Raw genomic sequence first — 23,102 nt, 5'->3', positions numbered from 1 at the left:
TAATTAATACCATTAACAATCCAGACACCTAAAATGATAACGTTTGTTATATCAGGCACAAAAATCATTCAAAAAATAATTTAAACACATATTCATGAAAAACGTAATACTTTTGGAAATTAGTTATATAATCAAACCATTTATTAATGTGTCAATTGTAATTCATATTACATAGATACATTATAAGTAAATTGTATTAAGATATCTTAAGTAACACGAATCAATCGATTTTAATAATTAAATAATAATTATTTTTTTAAAGTAGGTATAAGCATTACATGTGTAATACTATAAAAGTTTATTATTAGATGATTAAAAATATTTAAACAGATATTACATTATATTTATCCCAAATTTATAGAAAAAAAATATATCCGAATCGACATTTAAGTTCATATGGTTGTGATTTGATGTCTTATCTTTTATAATATTATAGATGTGCATAAGTCGGTCTGATCAGGATTTTAGCTTGCTAACTTCGATTTAAATTTAAAGAGATTTTATTTAATTTAAATTTATTTTTTTTAATAAAATTTAATCTTATAAAATCAAATTAAATCAAAATTTATTAAATCCGGGTCTCGTGTCGGTCCATAATTACTTAACAAGATTACCCTAAACTTTGGGCTAAAATAGAATTGAGGCCCAAAAGTTATGGCATCCATGCAGAAAAGATGAGCTGATTCGGTGGGCAACAGTCATGACCAAGAGAGCAGAGGTGGAGACGACAAGTGTATTTATTAATGGACGAAAGTGAGAGAAAGGGCGAGAAAGTCATTGAAAATGGAATAAAGAAAAAAGAAAATCCAAAAAAATGATGAATCTATCCACAGTAATAGCGTATGGATGCCGCTATTGTACGCCACCAATAAAGCAACTCTTAAGCTACACTACCTTCCTCAATCCTCGTCATCACCATCACCATCTTCAACCTCGCCCTCTCTCCTTTAACAATCTCAAGCTCCCTAACTTCAGCCTTCTCCTCACGGGTAACTGTCTCTTCTTCAGGATGGAGGTACCCCTTTTTTTCATGTTTTCTTTCTGGGTTTCTTTTCTTCTCTTTGATCATGTTTGTTTCCTTACTTGATCTTTGGTTTTGGGTTCTCCAGAAATGATGAATTTGTTGTTGTTTTAGTGAAATTTTTATGGTAAAAGCTTGAATTATAAGGAAAACTTGCTTGTATACTGTGGGGTACTCATAATATGGGGAGTGAATCAACATATTGTGCAATTTGATCTTTGTTGTGCTGGTCTTTTAGTGAAATTTTTATGGTAAAAGCTTGAATTATAAGGAAAACCTGCTTGTATACTGTGGGGTACTCATAATATGGGGAGTGAATCAACATATTGTGCAATTTGATCTTTGTTGTGCTGGTCTTTTAGTGAAATTTTATGGTAAAAGCTTGAATTATAAGGAAAACCTGCTTGTATACTGTGGGGTACTCATAATATGGGGAGTGAATCAACATATTGTGCAATTTGATCTTTGTTGTGCTGGTCTTTCAAGAAGGTTAGGATTTCAAGCAAGGGACGGAATGTTTATGTGCGAATTTAAGAGGTTATATTAGAAATTTAGGGTCTAAATTGTAAAATTTCATGATCATCAATAGAAAATACAAAGAAAATAATTAAAAATATATGGAGATTTTGGACTTTGGATAGATGAACTCAGCCTGTGACTGCCCAGCTTCTATGTCGGAGGCTGCTTAGTTTTTGTTTTGGACTTACCTTGAGAATTTGAGAGACCCTTATGTTGTTCGGTGTTGTTTCGTTGGATTCGATAGTGATTTTGTGCTTGATTTTTTCTGTCGGATTGTTTGTAGCGCTTTTGGAGTGGAAGTGGGATCAACAAGAACAAACAAATGGTCGAGCATTTGCAGCGTTATGGAGTGATTTCATCGATGAAGGTTGCTGAAGTGATGGAGACTATCGATAGGGCGGTATTTGTACCAGATGGAACATTGGCTTATGTTGATAGTCCGATGCCAATAGGTTACAATGCCACCATTTCCGCACCTCATATGCATGCTACCTGTCTTCAATTATTGGAGGAAAATTTGCAGCCCGGCATGCACGCTTTAGATGTTGGCTCAGGTCTCTTTGCATTCCACAATTTTTTTCGATACAATCATGTATTTTCCGAACATCTTCAGTTTCTTTCTTATGTATAACTCGGATGGAATGCTGGAATGCTAAATGTGCTGCATTTACTCTCTCTGGGTAAATCTCACTCTGTCAATGGCCATCAAGAAAGGGGTCGAGTTGCTAGACTCGATGGCATCATCTAGTTCCAGCATTCCAGAAGAGTTCAGTAAATCGATCAGCAGTCCATTCTTTTTTCCTCCTAATTTTTGAAAGACAGGTTTTTATTTTGGTCTTGCATCTGTACTATAGGAACTGGATACTTGACTGCTTGCTTTGCAATAATGGTTGGACCACACGGTCGTGCTGTCGGTGTGGAACATATTCCCGAATTGGTTGCTTCTTCCATACAAAATATCGAAAAAAGTGTTGCAGCTCCATTGTTGAAAGAAGGTTCTCTTTCACTCCATACCGGCGGTATGTACTCATTACTTGCTATATGCTTTCGGTTTTATCACAATAGCTCGCTGCCTGTTTTGTTGAATGCTTATGACTGATGCTTTGGCCACGTACATTTTATTATAGATGGAAGACAAGGCTGGCCAGAATGTGCACCGTATGATGCCATACATGTCGGGGCAGCAGCACCGGAAATACCTCAGCCTCTCCTTGATCAACTGAAGCCGGGTGGTCGAATGGTAATTCCTGTAGGAAACATGTTCCAAGACTTGAAAGTGGTGGATAAAGATCTGGATGGTTCGATTAGTATCCGAACTGAGACATCGGTCCGGTATGTTCCGTTAACCAGTCGCGATGCTCAGTTGAGGGGTTATTGAGATCGGAAACGTTCATCTCTTATGCAGCTTGTTTGAAAGTCATTGGATATTGATTACCTTATTGTACAGAATATAATGATCAAACATTGCATTTCTCGAATTGCAGATCTTGTGTAAATGTTCCCTTATTTTTGGATAAATTTCCTTATTGGTCACTCTAGTTTCAATTTTGTTCAATTTTGATTATAAAAAATCTGTATTATTTGGTTGAAACGTTAACATTTTCAAATTTCGGTGATCAAAATTAAACAAAATTATAACAAAAATAGTTTTTCTCAAGGGCAAAAGGTGCATAAATAGACTCATCCAAGCAAATCTTTTGAAATGAATGGCAAAAGCTAAAACTAAAATCATCATCTGAAGATCAAAAGAAGCCTCGCCTTGGTCTTTCCTCTGCTACATTCACTCTTATGGCTCTTCCATCCAGGCTCTGCAATAATAATACGAGACGTTACTCGAGCTCGGGTGTAAATTTCGGATAGATACGGATATTAGATTTCATTTGAAATAATACCTGTCCGTCGAGAGCAGCGATGGCATCATTCAATTCGGTCTCTGAGGACATAGTGACAAAACCGAAACCACGTGATCGGCCACTCTCCCTGTCATACACTACACGAGCCTCGATTACCTTACCATGTTCACTGAATACCTGCTCCAGTCGAGCATTATCAACATCCCATGGAAGGTTACCAACATAGAGTCTAAAAGCAGTTTCGAAAACACGAGGGGGTCGGTCTAAACGTGATCCTCTAGGAGCAGACTTATTAACAGTCAAGAGCCTTCCATTGAGATCCTGTTTAAAAACACAAAAGCAACAATGACCAAGTACGAGCACCAAAAGCTTCATAGTTAACATTAGTCGACAAAGCAAAGAAAATCGGAAAGAACACTCGGAGATCAATACATATCAAGTCTCTCAAAACTTTCCGGACATAAAAAGAAAGTGAAAGACAACTTGAAGCCTAACTCGGGTTATGCAATTAAATCTAAGTGACATCTAGGATATCCGGAATTCGACCCAAATTTAACTTGGCTCTTGCAAGCATCTATTAATGGCTCCCAAATCAAACTAATAAATGCAAAATTTTCAAAAGAATCTTTGGTACACAACAACAAATGCATCTAAAAAAAAGTAAAATCCACAACAAACAAAAAGTTTTCGTCAACTTTTTGTCGATAAAACGGTCTTGCTGCCATTCCCCATCTGCAACTATTCTATTCATCTATCACACTTTTAATGTATAGTAAATTTGAGACCAAGGGATTACAGGAAAGAGAAAACGAAAACTTCAAGAAATATATTGTTTAGCAACCTAATGAAAATTCACCAGAAGGTCAAAGTTTACCAAAATAAGCTGTCAGTCCCGGTAATTCGACAAAGTTTGAGATTTAGTCCTATATGCTTAAAAGATTGAAAATTAAGTCCTCTTGCTTCTTTGATTTTAAATCCTAATCCAACCATTAGCTTTGCTAATATTATCTTTCAAAATTTGCCAATGTGACATATGATTAACAGAAAATAAGCATGCCAAGTTCGAAATTTTCGGTATCAATGATACTAATTAGAAATTTCGAATTGAGAAAGTAAGAGGTTTAATTTTTAGCTTTCCAAGTACAACGAGTAGGTCTCGTACTTAACCGAAATTATCAGCATAAAGCAAATGTAGCAATCTCCCACTAGCATAGCTTATAAAAATTCAACATAATCATGTCAAATACATAATAGTAACCGACATTTGAATCCGAATCCAAGTAACATAAGCTATTCGAAACACAGGTTATGTTTACTCCCAAAGAGAATTCCTCTTGCATGGACAAAGCATTCAATGTTCATTGATATGAAGAAGACAACTTACATAACGATTAAATAGATCAACAGCCTTCTCGGCTTCCTTGATTGAACTCATCGATACGAACCCGAATCCACGGCTTTGCTCAGTTTCTCTATTGTAAATAACCTGCAACCAGAAGGAAACAAAATCATCAACGACAGTTTAAAAGAAGAATTTTCAAGTAGTTTAAAATCAGGGAAAATGAAAATTTCTCTTAGAGACCTCAGCAATTTCAACGGTTCCGGCTTTCTCAAAGAGCATAGCTAAACTCTGACTATCAACATCAAAGGGCAAATTCCCAACGAACAATTTAGCTTCCTCAGGAGGTTCAGAAACCTCTTCTTCTGAATCAACACTTTGTTCTTCAGCTCCCCAGCTTGCTTCAGGCCCATCGCTTTCATCGTTTTCCCATTTGGGTTCCTCTTCTTCACCAATGGCAATGGTGGGGTCATTTTCTTCCCCTTTCTGGGCCCAGTCTGAAGCCTGGGCGACGAAGGGAACTAGAGATGGGAAATGGGTTTTGGATTTGAGGGTCGAAGAGGATGAAGAACGGGAAGATGAGAGGAAAAAATTTATGGGTTTTGGGGGAAAGGAGAGGAGAGTTGAGCGTTTGGAGCGTGAGGTGAAGAGCGAAGGGAGAGAAACGAGGAAACAACAGTCTGCCATGGGAATGGATCTTGTTAAAGAAGACATTTTTGAGTGAAGAATCGGAGAGAGAAGGGAGAATTGAAAGGATAAGGGATGGCAGGCGGGAGAGACGAGGAGAGGGTTTATCGCCAAAACTAAACCAGAAGGTGTGATTTATCCTTGGGTAAAGTACACAAATGGCCCCCTACTATATGGTGTCTCTTTTTTGAGTCCCTCAATTATTAAAAACTACAAAGTGATTCACCAATTGTAGGGTACTGCTTTTCCTAGTCCCTGACTATTAAAAGTTACAAAATGATCATTCGAATATTGACATGTTCTAAACTTGTCCTATTTTATTTAAAAATTGACTACAATTTAAGATCGACATTAACATGTTGGTTGATATATAATAAAATCTAATATCAAAATCTCAAACGATTATACAACTCAAATGTTTTTTGGATCAGATTTTATCACCTCTCACTTAATAGATTAACGTTCAGCTCAGACGATGTTTAACAAAAGGGGACAAGTTTAAAAAATTATTAATAGTCTGGTGACCATTTTATATTTTTTTATTAATAAATAGACTTAATAAAATAATATCTTATAATTAAAAAATCATTTTGTAACTTTTAATAATAAAAGAATTATTTTATAGTTGGGCAACTATTTGCACCCTTTATCATTTATTAGAGTAGATGACTCTCATTGTCGGTTTCGGTGATTTTTAATAAAAAGTGACCTAATATAGTAGGTGGGATAGTTATTTAACACAATACAACATCAAATATTTTATTTTTGAGAACTATAACATTTGTTACAGTGTCTTGGGACTCGTCACGTAAATATGACGAGTACCAATAAAATATTTTGTCATGATTGGATTGATTTACGGGTCAAATTTATTACCCGCCTAACCTATTCGATTGATTTTGCCATGATTTTTATGGACTTCTTGATGTTCAGTTCAACGATATGATTTAACATTGAAATTCTAATATTTTATGCAATTATGAGGAATATTGACTATAATTAATTATCAATATTTGGTTCATTGATCGTTTATTCTAGATTAGATATTGCAGAATTGAAGACGATTTTTTTAATCTAATTTATTCATAAACATCATGATTTGAATCTCTGACATTGTTTAAGAGATTTAATGTCTCAAACGTACTTTTAGGTAAAAAAATTTGTTTTGACCGTAAAATCAATATCAAATGAGTAAAAAAAATTACGGTAGAAACTATAATTTCAAACAAACTGCAAAAGTTAGGATTTATAGTTTTTCATTTTCAACTTTGCGTTTGTAAGTAAATTATAATTTTAACCATACTAATACATGGCTTCACTCAATTATATATTTACATTTTATTTTAATTATTTAATACTAATATACTTAAAACAATAATTTATTATTTTCAATATTTTATTTTATTTTTTAAAAATAAATAAAATTCATGATTTATATATTAAAATATTAATAATGAGTTATATAAAATATATTTTTTATTACAATTATTTTTTTATATTATTTATAGTTTAAATTGATATATTTCATATAATAATAATAATAATAATAATAATAATAATAATTTTTTGAATTTATTATGATTTAAATTGATATGATTTATATATAAGTGTAAATATAATTTTATATTTTATATTTTTAATTTACAACATAATGTTTATAATAGTCATTTTTTAACTCACTTTTTTAACAATAATCCCAAACAATTAACTTTTATATTGCACTTTTGTACTATACTTTTAAAAATTTGTTTTTACGTCACTTTTAAAAATCAGAAACTATACCAATTTAAAACTAAACCAACTGATTGTCGAAAAAAAAACTAACCAAGGGCGAAACCTCGACTCACCCCAACTTTTATGATTTAATTGTATTTTAAGTTTTTGAAAGTTTTGAAACCATTAAAATTTAGTCCTGGTACTTCCAAAATTTTCTGGTTCATAGTTGGAATAAAATTAGGTCTTTTCCCTTATTTTTTTGGTTTAATTATTTTTCGGGACATGGTAGTTTTGAAACTAGTGAAATTAAGCTCCAATCCTCTATTTTTATGATTTAATTATCTTTTAGGACCTTATTAATTTCAAAGATAAACAACTTGATTAGCTGACCCTATTCCCATATGTAATGAGATAAGGGGGAGGTAGGATAGTAGGCTGCCCTCAATGCCAGGTTGAGAGCAACTTCCGTGGAAGACCTCCGTTATGAATTGCCCTCAGTGGGACTCGATCCCACGACCACAAGGTTAAGAGCCTTGCGCTCTACCAACTGAGCTAGATGGACAACTTGATCTCTCCCATAATTTAATCCTAGTTCCGCCCTTGAAACTAACACATAGTTCACATATGATTCTTGAACATAAAATGTTAAGATTTACAAACCCTAAACATCAAGGAAAGATCTAGATATATGAGAATGATTAAAATTTACAAACCCTTATCGACCCCATTCATCTTTTTCCTAACCACTCGATGTTGTTAAAGTATCAACACAGCTCAGGAATCAACACATATAAAAGCCATGAATTATTGCTTTCATTCATTTGTAAAACCTTGCCTTCTATAGCAATAGCCTCAGGCTATTTGTACAGCATATTCAGAAATATAAAATGAGAGGGAAAGAACGTTAGGACGTTAGAGGAGAGAGAGAGTTTGTTAAGACAACTCTAACCACCTCACGTACATTGCACATGCATGATCATACATATAACTAATCCATGCATATATCACACATACTAACATCATACACTATCATTCCCGTTACTACTTTACTCTGCACCTTTCTAATTCATCATAAACAACAACATTCTCCTTGCAACTTCAAACTGTAAACTTCTCAACCTTCTCATTTGACTTGCACAATCAGCAACTTTTGTCTGTGCTTTACAAACAAGGGTGCAGACAGTGGTTTTGTTAAGATGTCTGCAACTTATTCATATGCATGAACTTCATGAACTTGTAACTTTCCTGTTGTAATCATCTCTCGAACAAAAAAGAGATCAAGTTCCACATGCTTAAATTTTGAGTGCAGAACAGGATTAGCACATACTGCTACTGCACTTGAATTGTCACACCATAGAGTAGGTTTGCCATGAGGAACAATTTGCAGTTCACTTAATAAGATTCAATCCATACCATTTCAGTAGTCGCACATGCAACACTTCGATATTCTGCTTTAACTGTTGATCGAGCCACAACCTGTTGTTTTCGAGAGCTCCATGAAACTAAATTTCCCCCAAAATAAATACAGAAGCCAGAAGTGGAGCGTCTATCATCCATATCTGTAACACCCCCAACCCGTATCCGACCCGGATACGAGTCCGAAGTGTCACATTGACTTTTCAAACCTTGACTCTTAAGAAAAATCCCGGGAAATTTAAAACTTTATTTAAATCAAAATAAAGACTTTATCAGAGTGCTCGTACTTAATGACTTATTACATGCCAACACTTTATACATAACCAAATACATACTTTGTCAAATATTTCTGATCTGATCTTTTGGTAAGGAAAACTGACCTGTCTTGCTCCGCATCACTCCTTACTCTTCTCGAAACCTACGTGTGAAACAATCACACGCTAAGTCGAAGACTTAGTGAGGCATAACAACTTATAATGCACTTTAAAACATATATTGATACATGCATGTTCTGTTCTATCATGTTATAGCAATTCCATGCATTTTTCATATCGTATAAAATCATATCAGATTAATTGCAGTAAATACATACATACACATAATTCATCATTAACAGTTTATCATATAATCACATACTTTTTCAATCAAACAATATACACACACAACATCATATCATTTCTATAGCATTTATCATACCACTAACTTATATTTGTTTATATCTCTGGATTAGCCCATGTACATATGTGAGAACTATCGATATGTGAGTCTATAGAGGTTGTGCACTATGCTGTCACCACAGCTCGTGTAAATGCACCGAAGTGCCCCGTAGAATTGCACCGTAGTGCCATATAATGATGTCCATAAGGACCACGTAGAATTCTTTAAGAATCATATACATATGCTAGGGATCAAGTATGTGTCTTTCCAGACTTCACACATGTTCCAAAGAATATACATATGTCCCGAAGAACCGCGTAGAATTGCACCGTAGTGCCATATAATAATGTCCATAAAGACCACATAGAATTCTTTAAGAATCATATACATATGCTAGGGATCAAGTATGTGTCTTTCCAGACTTCACACATGTTCCAAAGAATATACATATGTCCCGAAGAACCGCGTAGACCCTCGACTCTTGGCATGCCAACTATACCCCTAGCTCTCATGACACATAACATGGGCGTTATCATTTATTTCATTTCAAATATTCACATAAACTTGTAATTCACTTTCACGTATCACTTATCACATAGCTTCTTTTCATATGATCACATAGTCACGTAGTTCACTTACACGTAGATCATTTCCATATGATTCACATGTCACATATGTCATGTTTTCATATAATTTCTATCATTTCTCACCCAATCACCTTCATTCATGTACACATACTCATCATATCTTGTTCACATATGATCATATACTTCATATAACAGATAGGAACACTTTCACGTAGCTTATAATCATAGGTTTTGTCTCATAACATATACTTGTTTTCACATATATATTTCATATCAATTCTCATACCATCACATAATTCCTTTAACATACATAACATATCATGTAACATTATAATAGAAATACCTATAAGTCATATCACCTAGAGCACATATACTTATAGTCACATTGCTTATATCTTAATCTTATGCCTTCTCTTAGACATATATATATATATATTCACATGTTCAGGTAATCCACCATTTCATCACATAATTGTGTATTCATATAACTCATTTCATTTCATTTCATATCTATCTATATATATATATCCTCAAGATTATCCTAATATAAATCATATAGCACTCTTATATTTCGTATTCATATTCATCTAGGGCAGACTTATAAACATATCTCACTTCTATTATTTCTCTATATATAATCTAATCTGTTTACTTAATTCAATTTCATATAACTCTTATAATCTTCTCATATAACTTCATAATTTTCTATCATACAACCCATGTGTTATAGTTTTATTTAAACATATGAATCTTTCCCATCTAGCTTATCTTATATGTTCATCTTATCATTTATGTTCAAATCTCCTAGTTAGTGTACTATTCTCACTTCATCCTATAGATCAATATTATCCAGCTTATTTCACTTATCATATATTAATAATTATATTTTACTATGATCACATAGTTTATATCTCATATAATTCATAACCTTTCTTATGTAATTACTTATACTTTATCATCTAACACATAAAAGAACAGATCAATCCATATACTCAAGCATACATACATGCATATTCAACTCATGCCTTTAATCATGCATTCATGTGTAACACTTCAGGAAATAGACTCATCGCAAGTCTTATTCCCATTGCACATCATATACTATTGAATATGCACTCACCTGGCCTCACTAGTCAATTCCAATCTCTTATCTTTCCCTTGATCGATCTTACTTGCCAAACGTTCCAGAATTTCTTTATGCGTAGAATCTTATACCAGGCTTCACGGTTGAGAGGAGGAAGAAGATGACTGAAGAATGCTCTGGACTTTTCTTCCTACGTGCTTATTACCCTTTATAAAGGGAAATAAAAATCTTCCCTGAAAAATTACCATAGTACCCTTAATATTTCCAAACTTAATCATTAAATCCAACATCAACTTTCTTCAATTAAATCCATGAACTTTTAACTTATTTCGAAATCGAGCACCTAGTTTACAAAATTTGCAATTTAGTCACTGACCCTGATTTGGGATGTTACAATATCTGCCCCCCAACTTGCATTAGCAAAACCTGTCAAAGAAAGTCTGGACGACCTCAAGAAACGCAGACCAAAGTCAATTGTCCCTTGTAAGTATCGCAAGATACGCTTCACAGCCTGAAAATGAGTGTCAAGAGGAGCTGGCCTCCATCCTTCATTATTTCTATTGCCAGAATCAATACCTGTAAAGTTTCTATCAAAATAATAGAAACATTTGTGCACTATGTGACCATATTTGCCATAAAGCTGACATTTAGGATGATTTGAATTATCAAATCGACCTTGTCCACGACCACTAGAATGACCACGCACAACACCATCTTATTTTGACACAACAGTGATTTTAGAAGGCTTCAATTCATGCACCTTATTTCATTATGTAGATCTAGAAACTAGATTTGTTGAAATTCCTTCAGTAAGAAATGCTTTATGACGAGATTCACAGTCAAGTAGCATTTCAGTAAGTACATCTAAAGAGATATTATCACGAGATGCAATTGCAATAACCGATTCAAACTCCATGGACAGACCAGCAAGAATAACACTGACTTACTCATGTTCAGTAATCGGACTGCCTGCAGCACATAGCATATCACAAATGGACTTGACTTTGGCCAAAAACTCATTCACCGTTTGGCCAGCTTTTCGTTGCGAATGAAGACTGTGTCGAAGTGATGACACATTGGCACTTGATCGAGCACCAAATAATCGTGAAATAGTGGTCCAAATGGAACTAGCAGAAGTAAGACCAGTGAGATGTGGTAAGACCTCAGTACTGACAGTGGTAAGCAACCATGATGCCAACAGCTTATCCTGTTGTTGATAGAGATTGAACGCTGAACTATACTCAGCTCGTCCAGAATCCACCGTTGTAACTGCCACAGGAGGCCCGCCTTCATCCGAAATAAATCGGAGTAAGCCATAACCATCTATGATAAGGGATACATGATGTTTCCACAGCAGGTAAGTGCTCTCAGAAAGCTTGACCACATCCTGCTTGGGAATATGCTGAACTGAAGAGATCTCCATTGTAGACAACCACACGTAGCAAGAACTGAACAAAGAAAAGGCTACCAGCCCTGGCGACTGATACCATGTTAAAGTGTCAACACAGCTTAGGAATCAACACACATAAAAACCATGAATTATTACTTTCATTCATTTGTAAAACCTTGCCCTTCTATAGCAATAGCCTCAGGCTATTTATACAACATATCAAGAAATATAAAATGAGAGGGAAAGAACATTAGGACGTTAGAGGAGAGAGAGAGTTTGTTAAGACAACTCTAACCACCTCACGTACATTGCACATGCATGATCATACGTATAACTAATCCATGCATTCATCTTCTTCCTCACCACTCGATGCTTCACCAATAATCTTATTAAGACGCCATTGATTAATATTGAAGCTGATTCATTAACATGTTGGCTTTATTCAATCTTCCATGCATAAAGAAACAATGCATGCCTTAACCCAGGACTGAAAAGCCAGTCATGAACATCCCAGTAAACTTCAACTCTTGTCTTGCTCACTTGAAAACTTCCGTTCCCTCTGAACTTCCATTGAAGATGCTTCACGTGAAGCACCAATCGGTCGTCGATTCTCATCTCCATTTCTGGCTCGATGTTCTTGTTCTTACATTCGATCGATATCTCATGGAACATAGTTTCCTCATCGTCGAGTTTGATCCTCGAGCTGAATCTCCTTCTCCCGAATACATGTTCTTTTCTCGAAACTAAAACGGGGTCCGTAAGTGCAGGCCTGTAATCGGTTCTTTTATAAACGTCATTCTTTAGATCTCCGACGAGTAAAACAACTTCTCCGTCGTACACGATGGTGACGTAGTATTCGGAACAGGGTTCAGTTTCGCCGTTAAATTTGGTTACTTTAAGGTCTCAGAAGACGTTTACAACTTTATCGCCATCGATGATGAAGTGTCTGGAGCCTTGCTTTCTCCAGAAGTACCATTGTTTGAGCTCGATTTTTTCAGGTATATAGTTATTGATTATCTCCCTCGGGGTTAGAGACTGATACCGATAGGCCATTGAGAAGAAGATTCTTGCACCATGTGACGGTTATCAGACGGTATTGGTCGGCTATCTTTGTCCAGAAAACTGACATGAAGATACTCTGGCCGGACCTGGTCACTGCTGTTGGATCACAAGCGAGAACCCACCCGACAAGCTCTTGTTCCATGGTTGCTTGCAAGAACAAGATGTGGGAGAGACTGAGAGAGACGATGAGAGAATTTTTGGGAGTGATTGAATGATTGAAGAAGAAAGGTTTTTTATATTGGAAAGGTTTTTTATATTGGTTTTCTCTACTTCTTTGTTTTTCTTACTTTGGATCTAAAGGTTCATGCAAGGTTAGAGACTTATCTTTGAATATATATTGTCTTGTATTTACCTTAGATTAATAAAAAAAAAGATAGGTTAAAGTACGTAAATGATCTCTCGATAATAGGATATTACTTTATTAAGTCTCTCGACTATTAAAAATTTCAAAATGGTCCTTCGACTATAGAATGTTGCTTTATTAAGTCCATTGACTATTAAAAGTTACAAAATTGTCACTTGACTCTTCATTTGGTTCCAAATTCGTCATTTTTTGTTAAAAAAATTGACAACTATTTAAATTGGACGTTAACATGATGACTAGGATATGATGATCGTTTTATCATATCACAATTAACAAATTAACATTCAACTCAAAATATCATCTATTTTCTAAAGGAAAAGAACAAGTTTAGAACATAATGAATAATCGAGTGACCATTTTGTATCTTTTAATAGTTGAGGGACTCGACAAAGAAACACTCTATAGTTAGAGGACCATTTATAACTTTTAATAATCGATGGACTAAATAAAACAATACTCTATAATCGAGAAATCATTTGTATACTTTATCCTAAAAAATATCTTATAAATAGACACACACAATATATATATTGTAAATCGTTAATACTAGTTTTAATTTTATTCTATGTTTGAATTGTATAAAAAATACAGTAAATTATGTATTTACTTATATATCTATTTTTATAATTCCGTTTTGGTCATTAAAGTATTTTTTTAAGTTTTTGGGTTATTTTTGTCATTTTAGTAGACATAATTTATCATTTTTGATCTTATGGTATTTTTAGATCAATTTAACCCTCGAAGTTGTTTAACCGCATGATCCTAAACTTAGACCCTAAGTTACAACCCTAAATAATAGTAAATATTTTAAATATTAATGCAATTAAATAACTTTGATGGCTAAATTGATGAGAAAATATCATATGGGCAAAAATGGTAAATCAAGTTTACTATAAGGATAAAAGTAGCCCTTAAGACTTTTTTAAATTATATTTGATGTCACGCTTTGATCACCCGTCATTAAAAAATCAATTTTGATATTAACGTATCACCATAAGGTAATGTTACGCCATCATTGAAAAAACGCATACATTAATTTTATACTCTTTCACTATCCTCGTACTTAGAAATAAACACATACATTAATATTATTTTATTTAAGGCTTAATATGAAAAATAAGTGTCTAAATTATACTTAAAATTATTTTTTTTGTGTTTAAAATTTTTCATTAAAAATAGGTTCATAATATTTTCTTCGTTACATTTTAGGTGTCCACTATTAAAAAAATCGTTAAATGACACTTATCACGTTTACATTTTCTGAATTTTTTATTTTTTAAAAAATAAAAATATTTTTTCAAGAAATTTTTTTTAGAAAATCCCCCACGTCAGGATCTACCACCCGTTGTTTTCCCTTCCTCGTCTCCTACTTTCTCTCCCTCCCATCTCTCCTTCGAGTTCCCCACTTTGATGACAGACGGAAAAATCTCGACGACAAATGGATGAAGAATCGCCAAAATCATCGACGACAAAAGGAATCATGGAATGACTGCAATCATTGCTTGAATAATGGGAGTTCGACCGTTGGGTTTTTGGGTTGTCTAGAGCTATCGAGATTTTGATCAATTGATGACTGTTGTGACGACCAATAGTAATAAGGAGATTGAAATTAGAATTTTTCAGAATTTTAGGTTTTTTTTTTATAATTTCAATTTTTTGGGTTTTTTTTATTATAAAATAATACTTTTAAGTGTTTTTTTAATTTTTTTTGAACTTTTATATGACTGACACATCAAATAACGATCAAATTCAACGTCGATTATGATTTAAACACCTAAAAATATAACAAAGAAAACTTTAGACACCTATGTTTAATTAAAAGTCCTTTAGACACCAAAAATAAATTTTAAGTATAGTTTAAATACTTATTTTTATATTAAACCTTTATTTAATTTTATTTGTTTATTTACCAAACATGATTGTAAATATATAAAGTTCATTGACGTTAAAACATGTATGTAAATATTTAAGTGAACATGATCGTGGACGTTAAACAAATTAAGCCAAAGCACATCAAACTTAAATAAATTGAATTTTAAACATGATATTAAAAATTTAAACGAATATGAATCGAGCATGAACAATTTCAAATCAATGTTATTATTGATTAAACACTAGACATTGTCCTTAAAGTTAGTAGGAACATCCCTTCTAAGATGTATAAGGTGTATAAGGTTAAGGTTATCTTTTTAGTTTTCCGCTTTCCACTGTTCGACATTGATCTTCGGATTCAATGTTAGTTACGAGAGAGTTTTTAACGAGGCTCACTTATTTCCAAAAAAAAATATTTTCGAAAAAAAACTCACTTATTCAAGTTCCATGTAGGAGCCTGGTATGCCAGATGCCCATTTAGCAGCTTGCATAATCTGGAATCTTCATCTTACATGTAGCCAAAACCTTATCCCAGGTTTCCATGGATACTTCTTTCAGAAGTTCTGATATGGCTAATTTGTGCTTCTTCAGCTCGTCGACCTCCGTTTGCTGCTTTAACAGCAGAGACTCGAGTCGCTTTGCTATTACCTTCACCTCTGATTCAGCATCCTTTAATGGCTTACAGTTCTCTTTCGACGAATGTGTTGTATCGGAACCACCATCTTTTCGATGACCATCATCGTCGCTGCCACTGTGATGTGTGAACTCGTTATCGGGTCGTTGAAATGAAGTATTGCTGCCTATTTTACCTTCGCTTCCATATCTATCATGAGATTGTTCATCAAGTTCAACCATGATATCTGCAGACCTTACGAAATCCACTCGAAAAGCAACGTTTGAACCGGTTTTGGCCAGAGAGTTTCCACGAGCTGCCTTGGGTGGATCAGACCAGAATCTTCGACCAGACGGAAATCTCTCCTGTGAAAGACCGCCCGGAGATGAGGACAGCTCATAAGCCAATGGAGATCCATCACCCTGATCAGAATTCACAATTTCTACCAAACTAACACTAGGAGTTTCTTTTGGAACCCAATCGGGAATATGAGACCGGATTTCCGATTCAATCATTTCGGAAATTGTTGAAACATCTTGATCTGTCAAGTCTAACTCTTCAACCATTTCTCCAGCAACGGCTACTGCTGTATCTGCTTCAATATCAAAGGGGAACTGGATGGTGCGGATATTACCTATAACCATGTATAAACATCTCAAATTTCAGTAGAAAACCGACTTTGGATGCTAACGAATGAAACATTTTACTGCGGTGAAAGTAAATACGAAGAAAAAATAGCCAAAGGTTACATCTGAGAGAGAAAGAGAGACCTGTTGAATCCGAGATCCTTAATTTTAGAAATATTGTGTTATCATTTTGCCTCTGACCTTGCACTTTGACATCCATGCTCGTCTCGGATCGAAGGACCTTGGTATCTCCCCCGATATTAGTCTGATCAGAAGTATTATCTGCATTTATCATGTAAAACTGTGAGGTGAAAAATACTTGATGCCTTAAAGCTCTAAAATTGCTCCAGAGTTCTACCTGAAGATTGGACTCTAGCTCGTAAAGAATGACCTACACTGTCATTTTCCTCGTCAGGCTGGAGAAATGGATCCTTCAAAAGTTCCTTTGCAGACAACCGATCCGAAGCTTTAACAATACATTTTTCGATGAATAACTTAACTCCGGGATCAGTCACTTTCGCCAACGATGCTGGCTTTATTCCCTGCCCGAGAAAGGAACAAACCATGAAAATCATGAAGCATTGTTTGAATTATCTTCATTTATTAAATTCCCTGAAACAGCAACATTTACCTAAGATTTCAATCACCAGGCAACTATTATAAGTTCAAGACAATGATTCTACCATAGAAGGAAGTGACAATTCAATTTGGTTCAAGTCAATATTAAAAAAAATGAATAAAAGTCAATAGGACCTACAGATCCAAGATTTATTTTATTGTCTATTATTGATTTAATAATTTCCCATAGAGAAGCAGGATATGTATTTTAGTCAAAGGGTGCCCCGAATCAAACACGTACCCGTATTAGACACTTACACCTGAGCTCAAGTAACATAGGCCTTGCAAATTACAGTGTTAACGAGCAAGGCCGTCTCATGGCATGCCTCGTTTAGTGATTAAGAACAAGAAAGGTCTAGGTTTTAATTCCTATGCTTCGTAAACGAAGATGAAGATCTATTCGGTGGATTAAAAACGAGAATATAAGGGAATCAACAAATTTCAGGAACTTGTTATTGAATTGTGCCTAAACTCCATAAAAAGGGATGTATAAAAGGGTTTATATTTGATATTCTGTACGCTGATGGTGAGTAATATGTTGACATGTCGAAGTTGAGCAATCTTAAAAATTTGCAGACATTTAAGAATAAATATTGAAAAAAGGGCAAGGTCATTAAGGCCTTACTGATGTCACTTTCTTGAATATTTGAGCTGCATTAGCACATTCAATGTATGGATACTCGAAAGTTACTAACTCCAGCAAACACATGCCGAAAGCATAAATATCTACAAGCTCATTGTATTCCTCCTTGTAGAGTTCCGGTGCCATAAACTCGGGTGTACCTACATCACATTAACAATTTCCTTATTATTTGTATTCTAAATCAGCAATAGTTCCGAATCTTGTAGTATTGACAGTAATTAAGAACATTATGATCCCCACCAATAACACTATGTGCTGAATTGGCCTGGCGAAGAATAGTAGCCAACCCTAGATCTCCGATCTTCACCTCACCTTGGTTACCATTGACAAAGATGTTATCACATTTCAGATCCCTGTGAATCACCGGGGGATCGTGACTGTGAAGATAGACGTGACCCTCCAAGATCTGCCTTGACCATTTCTTCAATGCCCTCAAATCGACATGCTTATGCTTCTTTCGATACCTACACAATCGAACATAAACTTTTCGATAAACCCAAAACAGAACACAATACTTAAAACACAAAAAACAAACATCCTAAAATAGAAGAAGACTTACTGCCTCAATGTTCCCGAAGTGAAAATCTCGGTGATGAAGTTGACATGTTCATTTTTGGTATCAACCCAGGAATTGTAAAATTTAATTATATTCTTATGCTTCAAAGTTTTAAGCAAATGAACTTCCGAATATAGGCGCTCCAAATCTTCGGAATGTCGCAATAGATCCGTGACCTTAACCTGATTCCATGCTACTTCAATACCTTCAAGTTCGTCAAATGCCTTTATCTAAGTTCCCACAACTTAATCAAGGGTTCAACAAACACAAATTAAGCCTCAAAATGCATTCCTATATAAATCTAAGTTCCCACAGCTTGAAATCAAGGATACTACAATAGCAAAAACTAGGACATTAAGCCTCAAGATGTGTTCATAAATCATAAACAATCTAATGAAGAATGGAAAACAGGGAAACGAAAAGGATACACTTTTTTGAAAGCTCCTCTTCCTAAAACCTTCTTGTACTGCAAATAAACAAATTGAGAAGACAAAGTAAAAGCAACCCATTAAAGGTAAAACCAATGAAAACCAACCCAAACGCCAATCAACATCAAATATAAATCAAGCCAACTTCATTCTATAATGGGCACCTTCGTTTAAATGAAACGAAACGATGAGAGAAAACTAACCCGACCGTAACGACCCGTGGGATCGATCTCGACGAATTCGGCATCTGAATCATCTTGTTCGAGGTCGGACGTCGTCGCCGGGGGCATTATAGTCTTTCCCAACAACAAACACAACATGAATTCAGAGATTCTTAAAGAGATTTTCGATTTCTATCTCTCTGTTTATTCGAATTGGAAGACGAAGAACAAACCCAAGTCGTAATTTGAATGGAGAATGGAAATCGAGAAGGAAAAAGGTGATGGGATGGAGTTTGGAGAGGGAATTGTTTCGTTAAAGTGCAGCGCTCAATGGCACAAGTCATTAGCAAACCGACTGTGACTATAATAACAATAAAAAAATATTTTCTAGTTATTTCTATTTGGCAAAAATATATAATAGGTCCCTATACTTTTGTAAAAGAACTAATGTGACCTTCATATTATTTTTCTCTCAATGTGATCCTCTAACTCAGAAAACAAATCCAATGTCCCTTTGACTAACGTTTTTTGTCATTTGACTGTTACAATACTAATGTGACAGTTCACGGTACTAACGTAACAGTCCATCTACCATGTTTGAGTTACCAATTTAACTCATCTATCATGTTATCCACCATGTTATAAACCACTTTAAACTCTCACGTCAATAAAGTAGACCGCCACATCAACACTGTAAACTATCACGTCAGCACCTTAACAATCAAACGACCAAAAATATTGGTTAAAGGGTCACGTTAACTTTTTTTTAAAGTACAAGAACCTCTGATGCGTTTTTACATTTATATTTTAAACCATTGATAAAAGTAAATTTCAATCTAAGTCAAATATATAAAATTTAAATTGAATTATTTGAATTTTTGTTTACATTTTGATTATAAATATTTATATTATTATAATATTAATTAATTTTGGTTAAAAAGATCTTTTATAACTGTGTATGTTATATATAAGTATTTCTTTATATGCGGAATATAATTGCCCGTCCAGCTCAATTGGTAGAGCGCAAGACTCTTAATATTGTGGTCGTGGGATTGAATCCCATATTGGGCATTTCATAATTCTGACTGTCGGTGGTCTTCCACGGAAGCTGCTCTCAACCTGACGTTGGGGGCAACCTACTACCTTACCTCCCCTCACCCTATTACATATGAGAATATGGTCAACTAATTTGAGCTAATTTAATTTTATATGTGGAATATATATATATATATATATATATATATATATATATATATATATATATTATTACTTTAAACACAATCTAAGTTATTTTTATAGCTCAAATTTTATTTAATTTTTTTAATCGAATCAAATTTATAAAATTAAAAATAGTTTTAAAACGTGGAGTCTTTTATTACTGAATTTAAAGGCTTTCAGCCTTTCACCTAATCAGCCACCACATAAGGCATATGGGCATGGCCACAAGCAGATAACATGTAATGTCTTCTCCCAAACAGATTCACATGTTATCAAGATGCATGCATGCATGCTCTTTATAGAAACATATGCATAACAAAACAAGCAACACTCGCATTAATGCTTCTTTTATTAATTAAATTTTCATTATACGGTTCGAAACTCTTCATTTTTCTCGAAATATCCGTGTTCGAAGCCCGTCGTGTTCGGGCAGAGGTAGAAGGAACCCTCAAAAGACCATTTCTGTCGAAACCATGTTTGATCTCTTATTCAAACATCACCTGAGAGCATTCATCTTGTTAGTCAGATAGTAAAGCTTTGCTCTTCTCACTTTCTTCTTGTCCAGCACCTTTATCTCCTTTATACTTGGGGAATACCTGCCATCCATCGTCGTCCGATCTTATTTATGCATTATGTTAAAGATAAGTATACGCAAATTTGAATCGATGACCACGATAAGTCGATAACCGTGAGCTATGTTGCTCGGACTCTTTGTTTTCCTTGGAGCACCTATATCCATTATGGATACGTAGATATGACCCTCCAAGGATTCGCAAGATACATGAGAAAACTTATGAAAAAAAATGAACATACCCGTATCGGGTATATATCCTTACTCGACACTTACACCGGAGAGCACGTAACATAGATAAGAGCTATCGGTAATATTAGATCAGAGACACTCATGCTTAAAACAACTACGAGAATGAAACTTGGAGCAAATTGGATGTGAGCAAGAACTACAAGAAACGATCATTATTAACACTTGATGATACGGCTTTAATAGCGGAGATGCTTGGAAACACAACGAAGCAAACGCTTTTACAGCGAGTCATGTGATTAACATTCTTTTATCATATCGTTAATAACATATGTGCTAAACTATTAGTCCAAAGAATTGCTAAGCCTTGGGGACACAAAGATTTCAGAGCAAACCTAATCCGCACGTTGCGTATTCTAGTAATAGTTTATGTTCTGTCCGGAACCGTATGTCTTAATGCTATGTATTTCGTCAATATAGTTGGAATCGATATTATAACACAATCAGTGACACAACTTCTTGGCATTTTACAGGTTAATATATCGAAACTTAAACAACATGCTTTTCGAGGGAAGAGCATAAAGGTGAATGTTACTTACAATGGGAAGAGATATTCAACCCCAACTCCGGCAACCACTCCCCGTATTCGGAATGTAGTATTCAGGCCAGTATTACGACTAGCGACAACAATGCCTTTTATTGTCGAAAGGCGACGCTTGTTTTCAGGCACTTCCTGCTCTCAGCAACAGCACGCCGGTTACCTTAATTCACTCGAAAAATATGTTAAAGATCACATGTAGTAATCACACCTCAAATTATGTCAAAACATGTCGTACCACGTTGAGTTGCACAATGTAGCCAGGTTTTATCTCAGGTATCTCTCCCTTTGCTCCTTCACTTTTGCCACTGCTTCGTTATTGAGAATCTGCAAGCACGTGATCCATGCAATTCAAAACCAGGACATGGCGACGAACAGGTCCGAGATTCGAATAATAACCGAAAAAGAGAGCTTTGCTGCATTATGTGCCTGGCAGTTTTATCAAGTCTCTTAAATTTAACTCGATTCGCTGCATCCCTGACAGATTCCGAAGAATCCATAGTAGAGATCCGATACGTTCAAGTTTTTTTTTAAATCAAATTTTCAAATGGGATGGATTTATCGAATGACCTAAAGATAAAAAATGTTGTTTTCTTTAAAAGATTTGCTTAACGAATATAAGAATCGTCCTCCCCTATACCAATGCTTCATCTGCTTGTGTCTGTTGTCCTAGATTGGTGACTCGTCGTCAGTTTCATGTGGTTTTCTTGAAACGTCGATGGAAGATAATAATTTCATCTAAATCGTCGGAGGAAGATGATAACTTAATCGGTCAGTGTAATAGATACCCCAAACTCCTAATAACTTGTGAACAATACCATTTTTCCTAAAATGAAATTTCCAACCACACTATTTCACTAATTTTTTGCCACCTACATATTATACTTGTGTCTAGTCATTGCAGACAGTCAATGAATGCATGCATGCATGCATGGTAGGATGGTCCCTTTACAAATGCATATAAACCCTATAGCCTCCATCAACTCTAACTAACAACGTATTTTGCTTATAATTGTTTTCAATTTTCCATTCAATTAAACTGCATTTAGTAGTACTTTAATAACACAGTTTGATTAGCCACAAAAGCTGATGCTTGTGCAGAAAGTAGACCAAAAAGAAACCCTGCGGCCTAAGCTAACTAGTGGCAGCATGGGGGCAACAATGCGATAACCAAAGGGCCATTTAAAGCCTTTTAGCCTTTCTAGGTTTCTCCTTGGCTTCCTTTTGTGTGGGTGTGTGTGTTTTTCACTTAAAAAACTGTCATTTTGGTTTACTTTATGCGGTTCCATTAAACTGTGTTAAATGCACCCTTTG

General features: G+C 34.8%; 3 protein-coding genes and 1 pseudogene across 4 annotated transcripts; 1 reads left to right on the top strand and 3 right to left on the bottom strand.

Annotated features, from left to right (window-relative positions):
• Nucleotides 1–769: 769 nt before the first annotated feature.
• On the top strand, nucleotides 770–22,605 carry LOC120208027 (protein-L-isoaspartate O-methyltransferase 1-like). Of its 2 annotated transcripts, XM_039207399.1 has the most exons (6): nucleotides 770–1,015; nucleotides 1,824–2,094; nucleotides 2,395–2,559; nucleotides 2,668–2,958; nucleotides 19,086–19,089; nucleotides 22,594–22,605. In XM_039207399.1, exons 1-4 carry the CDS (start codon nucleotides 815–817, stop codon nucleotides 2,916–2,918), a joined length of 888 nt encoding a protein of 295 aa, XP_039063330.1. In that variant the 5' UTR covers nucleotides 770–814; the 3' UTR covers nucleotides 2,919–2,958; nucleotides 19,086–19,089; nucleotides 22,594–22,605. The 2 variants fall into 2 exon arrangements, with proteins under 2 accessions (XP_039063330.1, XP_039063329.1); XM_039207398.1 differs by lacking the exons at nucleotides 19,086–19,089; nucleotides 22,594–22,605 and having other exon boundaries at nucleotides 2,668–3,073.
• On the bottom strand, nucleotides 3,154–5,523 carry LOC120208026 (28 kDa ribonucleoprotein, chloroplastic-like). The gene is made up of 4 exons (XM_039207397.1): nucleotides 4,976–5,523; nucleotides 4,778–4,879; nucleotides 3,433–3,714; nucleotides 3,154–3,348 (listed from the first exon to the last, which is right to left on the bottom strand). The coding sequence occupies exons 1-4, from the start codon at nucleotides 5,444–5,446 to the stop codon at nucleotides 3,283–3,285; spliced, it is 921 nt and encodes a 306-aa protein (XP_039063328.1). The 5' UTR covers nucleotides 5,447–5,523; the 3' UTR covers nucleotides 3,154–3,282.
• On the bottom strand, nucleotides 15,905–19,530 carry LOC120208030 (probable serine/threonine-protein kinase WNK3). The gene is made up of 8 exons (XM_039207401.1): nucleotides 19,255–19,530; nucleotides 19,033–19,089; nucleotides 18,627–18,853; nucleotides 18,308–18,531; nucleotides 18,050–18,207; nucleotides 17,165–17,348; nucleotides 16,951–17,088; nucleotides 15,905–16,814 (listed from the first exon to the last, which is right to left on the bottom strand). Exons 1-8 carry the CDS (start codon nucleotides 19,369–19,371, stop codon nucleotides 16,045–16,047), a joined length of 1,875 nt encoding a protein of 624 aa, XP_039063332.1. The 5' UTR covers nucleotides 19,372–19,530; the 3' UTR covers nucleotides 15,905–16,044.
• Nucleotides 20,772–22,288, bottom strand: LOC120208014 (annotated as a pseudogene).
• Nucleotides 22,606–23,102: the final 497 nt, after the last annotated feature.

Source organism: Hibiscus syriacus, unplaced genomic scaffold (assembly GCF_006381635.1).
Source record: "Hibiscus syriacus cultivar Baekdansim isolate YM2019G1 unplaced genomic scaffold, ASM638163v2 tig00015529_pilon, whole genome shotgun sequence".
Taxonomy (NCBI): Eukaryota; Viridiplantae; Streptophyta; class Magnoliopsida; order Malvales; family Malvaceae; genus Hibiscus; species Hibiscus syriacus.
This window is presented reverse-complemented; position numbering and strand designations above follow the sequence as displayed.

What these genes read in the sequence shown, in the direction of transcription:
- LOC120208027 (XM_039207399.1), top strand. Translation starts at nt 815, where the DNA reads ATGATGAATCTATCCACAGTAATAGCGTATGGATGCCGCTATTGTACG. An exon ending in GTCTCTTCTTCAGGATGGAG is followed by an intron (nt 1,016 to 1,823) that starts GTACCCCTTTTT and finishes GATTGTTTGTAG; the next exon opens with CGCTTTTGGAGTGGAAGTGG. An exon ending in TCTTTCACTCCATACCGGCG is followed by an intron (nt 2,560 to 2,667) that starts GTATGTACTCAT and finishes ATTTTATTATAG; the next exon opens with ATGGAAGACAAGGCTGGCCA.
- LOC120208030 (XM_039207401.1), bottom strand. Translation starts at nt 19,371, where the DNA reads ATGTTGTGTTTGTTGTTGGGAAAGACTATAATGCCCCCGGCGACGACG. An exon ending in ACTTCGGGAACATTGAGGCA is followed by an intron (nt 18,532 to 18,626) that starts GTAAGTCTTCTT and finishes TCGATTGTGTAG; the next exon opens with GTATCGAAAGAAGCATAAGC. An exon ending in AAGGATCTCGGATTCAACAG is followed by an intron (nt 16,815 to 16,950) that starts GTCTCTCTTTCT and finishes ACATGGTTATAG; the next exon opens with GTAATATCCGCACCATCCAG.
- LOC120208026 (XM_039207397.1), bottom strand. Translation starts at nt 5,446, where the DNA reads ATGTCTTCTTTAACAAGATCCATTCCCATGGCAGACTGTTGTTTCCTC. An exon ending in GAACCGTTGAAATTGCTGAG is followed by an intron (nt 4,880 to 4,975) that starts GTCTCTAAGAGA and finishes TTCTGGTTGCAG; the next exon opens with GTTATTTACAATAGAGAAAC. An exon ending in TCGCTGCTCTCGACGGACAG is followed by an intron (nt 3,349 to 3,432) that starts GTATTATTTCAA and finishes TTATTATTGCAG; the next exon opens with AGCCTGGATGGAAGAGCCAT.